The sequence below is a fragment of the Schistocerca nitens genome, chromosome 2, assembly GCF_023898315.1.
Source record: "Schistocerca nitens isolate TAMUIC-IGC-003100 chromosome 2, iqSchNite1.1, whole genome shotgun sequence".
NCBI classification, from domain to species: domain Eukaryota; kingdom Metazoa; phylum Arthropoda; class Insecta; order Orthoptera; family Acrididae; genus Schistocerca; species Schistocerca nitens.
In genome coordinates, this window is record NC_064615.1 from 276,188,952 (window position 1) to 276,194,612 (window position 5,661).

The window sequence follows — 5,661 nt, forward strand, 5'->3', positions numbered from 1 at the left end:
TTCAAGCAATCAGTTGGGTTATACATAAGTGTCGTAAGTACACTATCTTTGTACATAATTCTAATGTAATCTACTATAATTAATAAACATGTTAAAAAGCCATCATTATTTTTGTTTTATCAAGTAGCCTATATGTTTAAGAGTAAATTAAAACAAATTTGAGCATTCTATCAGGTCTGGGACTCTAGATATTGCAATTCTTATAAAACAAAACATACGTTAAAAAAAATACATGTATATTTTTTTCATAGAAAATATTAATATATTTTAATAGTATCATTTTTATCTTCAAATATGTATAATAAATAAACTTGCTGCAAAAATTCATGATGTTATCTAAAAGAGTTTTTAAGATTAGCAATTTTAAAGTTTTGAATACAAATTAAATTTACCATTTCCGAAGGTTCAGAAAACGCAAAACATAAAAACTTTAAAAATTTATAAAAAAAAACTATAAGAGATACAGCAAAAAAATATTGCAGGTGTTGTCAGGATGGTATTGGAACCATTTGAGCCAAATTTCATGAAAATCTAAGGAGGTCGGTGTAAAATTTATTTTTTATTGGGTGATTTGATATGGAATGACCCCATAAACACATTTGGGTGAAGACACAGCTACAGTCCAACCTGAATCACAATAATCAAGCATATTCCAGCTTATACAAACATAACACAAGACACAAAAGTAATTTGCCCGTAGACCACATCAGCTTTATATTATGGGATTATGTATTTCACTGCAAGGTCCTTTTTCATTTACACAGGAGAGAGGGGGAAGGGGGCATCCTAAAAAAATCATTATCACATCTTCAAACTATCTGATTCCCCAACTGAAGCATAGACAATTTTTATTAGCAACATGAAATGTAAGGCCTATATAGGACCTTGGTTTCCAGTCTTGTCATCAGTTTTCAGCAGGGCTCAGCAGTTTAAGTGTTTCTCTGCAAGGCAGTGGATCACTGAAATATCGAGTATGTAGCAGCAAACGCAAGGAGATAACCACAAATCATTACAGTGGGAAAGCCCATGCAGTCGCAATATGAAATTTAACAATATTTGTTGTAAACAGACCCTTACTCTTGCAGCATTCACAAAACCATTTTTGTTTTGTAATTGTCAGTCTTAGCATATAAGCTGCAACTACTTAGTTATTCTAAGAAAGCACCTGCTTTGCTTCCTTTTTAATTATGACTTTTGTGTGTGCTACAAAATTTAACACTTTAATGACATAACCAAACTGACACATTACACAACTCAGAATTTTCTCTATCATGTAACCCACAAATGACAATAGAGTGAACAGATGTATTGTCAAATGTATAAAAGGTGCACAAAATAGGTAATAATACTAAAAAAAAAAAAAACGTTTTAATGAGCCATCTATAAACAAAAAACTTTTCCTTTGTTACATATGAGGTTCTATCCAATATTTACAGTATCCACATATAGCTCACATTTAAATACATACATCTGGTCATTAATCTGTGCCTTGCATGTACACTCAAACTAGATAAGCAACATCAAGGAAATTTGGTGGCTAAGAACAATATGATGGGGATAAAAAGCAGAAGAGAACATGAAAGTATCACAACAAATGAACAAACAAATGCATTTTTTACATTCAAATCATCTCAATGCAAGAAACACTTGCATGAACTGTCTTCTGGAGAGGTAAATGTATGAGACACATATCTTTTCAAGTTATATAATTGGATTTTCAGACTGATGTGACATTAGCTTTGGAAAGACTTAATGCAACCAAAACCGACACAGTAATATTTACACATATAAAAAATGTTACATTACTCATGTTCTCACAGCAGCATTGTTTCTCTGAACTTAGTGCACCTATCTGACATCTAACAACATAGTGTACAAAAAAAGAACAATGATCATTTCAGTTTAATTTTTTTCTTTTGTTTCCTTCCTACATTTACATTAGACTCTCTAGTCTCCAAATCATCCATTAACTCAGCCTTGTTGCCAAGACTTATTTCACTAAATTCAGCATCCAGGCAGCATGTGTCATCTGACATAGGAGCAAACTCACTACATAAAGCTGCCCATGCAAAAACGGACTGAAAACGAGATTTCCAAATACCTGAATGTTTTTCAAATACAGCTTTCGCCTCCTTTATACACTCACTACATTCTTCATCTGCGTCTGCTCCACAACTTCCTTCACTCACTTGAATTCTCTCATGCTGATCACATTCCTCAACTGTATCTTCAGTCTTAATTTTAGGTGGAGAAATCATAGCTTGCAAAACATTGCGCCACAACATAATAGAACGAATTCCTATGAGTGAGGTCTGGTTCGGAGGTACTGCATTATGCCAGACATTAATGTAAGATCTTTCACCATGTTTAATGTTACATATCCTACATGCACATAAAGTACAATTTTCCAAATCATTCTCAGTTCTTTCTGCACTTACACTAGCACCAGCAGATCCTTGCCTAGCTGAAGAATTCTCATCTTCATTGACATTCATTCTCTTCAGCACCAACTTGTCTAACCTGGAAAGCATTTGGTCATTCTCAATTTCACTGTCAGGCACACTTTTCAAATGTGCACACAAAAATTCTAAGAACTTTGATGTGGCACGAGCATGTGTATCAATTTCCTCATTGGTGTAATTGATTTTATGCCTCCCCCCACTCTGTGAGTAAACACAACAGAAATAATTGGCAAGTTCTAAATCAACATCATTAAAAGTCCTCTGGTGGCCAGGTCTTACCCCAGACCTTTTCCTTAATTTCAACTTGCTTTTGAGGCTTGAAAAACTGTCATCATCCATAAGTGCATCACCATTGACTTCATTAAATTTCACTTTCTTGTCCTTCATAACATTCACAACCTTTTTCCAAAGTTCATCTGGTCCTTCAGCTATTTTGAACTGACCACTCCTGCACGCAGGATACTCTTCACCTGGATGTTTCTTCAGCCAGTCCAACATCCTGTAATACCGATGTCTTATCTGAGTTCGATTACGGTTCATTAGGAATGTTGCAATATGAGAAAAGTTGTGTCCAAATTCTTTAACTTTCTCCCAGATCAGCCTGTCTTCATCTGGCGACCAAGGCTGCGCATCACGCTCATTTTTTAAAAAAGATTTGTACCGCTCCTGCAGCTGTGCACTTGTTCGTCCTGGAAAATGATCTGATATTTTTTTAAAATCTTTACCAAACTTCCTGACAGCCGCAACGAGAATCACGTCCTCTGCTTCTGAAAATTTTCCTTTAACTGCGTCAGGGTTTATGGTTTTCCAACGTGATACAACATTTGAAACTGAGCAATTGCTAAAACAATACGCAATTTTTTTCCATGGTATATAATCTCCTTTCCTGAAAGAATTAATGAGTACTGTGAGTGTATAATCATCATTTTCGTCCCAGATGTTTCTCATTAACTGCGGGTTAAGTCTGTTCTGATAATGGCACATACACTGAAATGCTGAACGGCTTGTATTGAGCTCCAATGCAATTGCATCCCAGTTGCTAAATGCATATTTCTTCACGAGAATTTTCAATGCCTCGTCTTCTTCTTTCTTCCAACGACCTTTGTTAACGGCTGGATGAAGATAATGCGTCCACATAGCTTGACATTCCTGTGGGCTATGCTTGCCTTTCAAATCTACAATCGAGATTCTAAACCAATCATATTTACAAGGGCTGTTCTGAAACAACTGAATACCTCTCGTATATTTCATTAAACAAGACTGTTCCTTTAATCTGTCGAGTTCTGACTGAAGCTCCAGTCGCTCACTTTCATCACACGACTGCATTTTCTTCTTAATTTTAAGTTTTTCTATTTCGATATCCTTTATTTGCCGGTTTCGTTCCTCAGTTTCAATGGCCTTGACTACACATTTCTTTTCAGATTCTAGCCAACTTTGTGGTTTTGGCAAGTCGACATATCCTATATCACCAATCTGCCGTAACAACAAAACATCAGAGTTATCGGCAGGTCTAGATTCCTTGTGTCTAAAGTAAGGTGTCCCAAATTTCGAAAGTTGCGATTTGGCACGATGCTTTTTGTGTTCACTATTCAGTTCAATTTTTGATATATCGTCGTTTACTGCTGTCAATTCGGCACAAACCTTCAACAGTTGCTTGGTAAGCGTGTCTTCTAATTCAGTTAAACGTAACAAGCGTTTCTGGTTTTTGTCAATTAACTTTGTAAGAATAGAAAAGGACTTCATATGCTGAAGACTTCCACGACTACTAGCAAACGTCTGCTCTTTCTTTAAACTTTTATTTTCACTTTCCGAAAGAGCAAGAACATTCTTTAAATCAGTGATATCTGCTTTAGCTTCTTCGACACACACTTGCCCATCCATGTCACTGATATATGATACAGCTACACACACCACAAAAAATTTCGCGTGTCGTCAATCACATTTTACTAGGATTCACTACCAACCAACATCCATACTAACAATTTCCGCGACCAAACCACACAGCGATAGTCAACTTTTCAAGCACTCGCCCCTTTTTAAACATCTAATATCGATAAGTGTTTCCGAATGGTCGATATCCATAATCGAGAGGTTACTTTCGACAGAAAATATTTACGCGAAAATTGCCAGCAAAAAAACATAGTACGTAGCTCTGTACTTAGTCCTAGCAGATATATATCGAGGCAAAAATTTAGAGAAACTGAGACAACTGCATAACAGAGGTAAAACAAAGCGTAGTGCTACCCATAGAGAAATGATGAGTGAATCACGTTTGGCTGTCCAGAGGAAAATGCATGAAGTCTTCAAAAGCTACATACTGTAGAAGAGTATTCTCGAAAAATTTCTCACAAAATACGACGAAATTCTGGTAGTGTATAAAGACTGTTAATGAAATCAAAGTTAGCTTTTAGACACTCACTGGCGAGACAGGAACTGAAATTGAAGGTAGAAAACAAAAGGCAAAAATGCTTAACTCAGTTTTTCACATGTTTCTTTACAAAGTAAAAGACGTAACTATTGCTCCAGTTTAATTCTTGGGGCCCTGCAAAGATGACTGAAATAGACATTACTCTCAGTGGCGTTCGGAAACAGCTGAAATCGTTAAAACAGAACGAACATCCAGGGTCAGATGGAATCCCTATCATATTGTATACAGAATTTACAGCTGAGTTAGCCCCTCTTTAAACTATTCTACACCAAAGACTTATCGAACAAAAAACTGTGCTCAGTGGATGGAGGGAAGCAAAGGTCACACACAACACATCCCAAACTTCAGCACAGAAACATTTTTGCCACGTTATTTTACAACTTGGTGAAAGGAGCTGGGATGCGTACGAACCTGCTTTATGTGCTAATTGTTATTAAGTTTCAGGTGATATAATTGTTTACAATATATTGTGCCATATACTAGAAACAAGGACCAGTATGGAAAAAGTGGACGTGTCAATCAATGGACCAAGAGCCAGCAGCCACAAGCATGGGTTGTCACATGAGTACCAAAACATTATTTATGTTAACTGAGTAGTGAAACAGTTAACTGTCATGAAGTGAAATTGCATGCCAAAGTCAGGCAAAAATAATTGCGTGTGACATACCTTTGAAAATTTTATAGGAAAGATAGTCTTGAAAGTGGTTTTTTTATCATCTCATCAAGTTGTGCCAAATTAGTTAAAATGAGTAGAAGCAATATATTTTCTGT

At 36.0% G+C, this 5,661-nt stretch overlaps 1 protein-coding gene across 1 annotated transcript; it reads right to left on the reverse strand.

Annotated features, from left to right (window-relative positions):
* Nucleotides 1–1,691: 1,691 nt before the first annotated feature.
* On the reverse strand, nucleotides 1,692–4,471 carry LOC126234358 (uncharacterized). The gene has a single exon (XM_049943046.1). It carries the CDS (start codon nucleotides 4,341–4,343, stop codon nucleotides 1,893–1,895), a length of 2,451 nt encoding a protein of 816 aa, XP_049799003.1. The 5' UTR covers nucleotides 4,344–4,471; the 3' UTR covers nucleotides 1,692–1,892.
* Nucleotides 4,472–5,661: the final 1,190 nt, after the last annotated feature.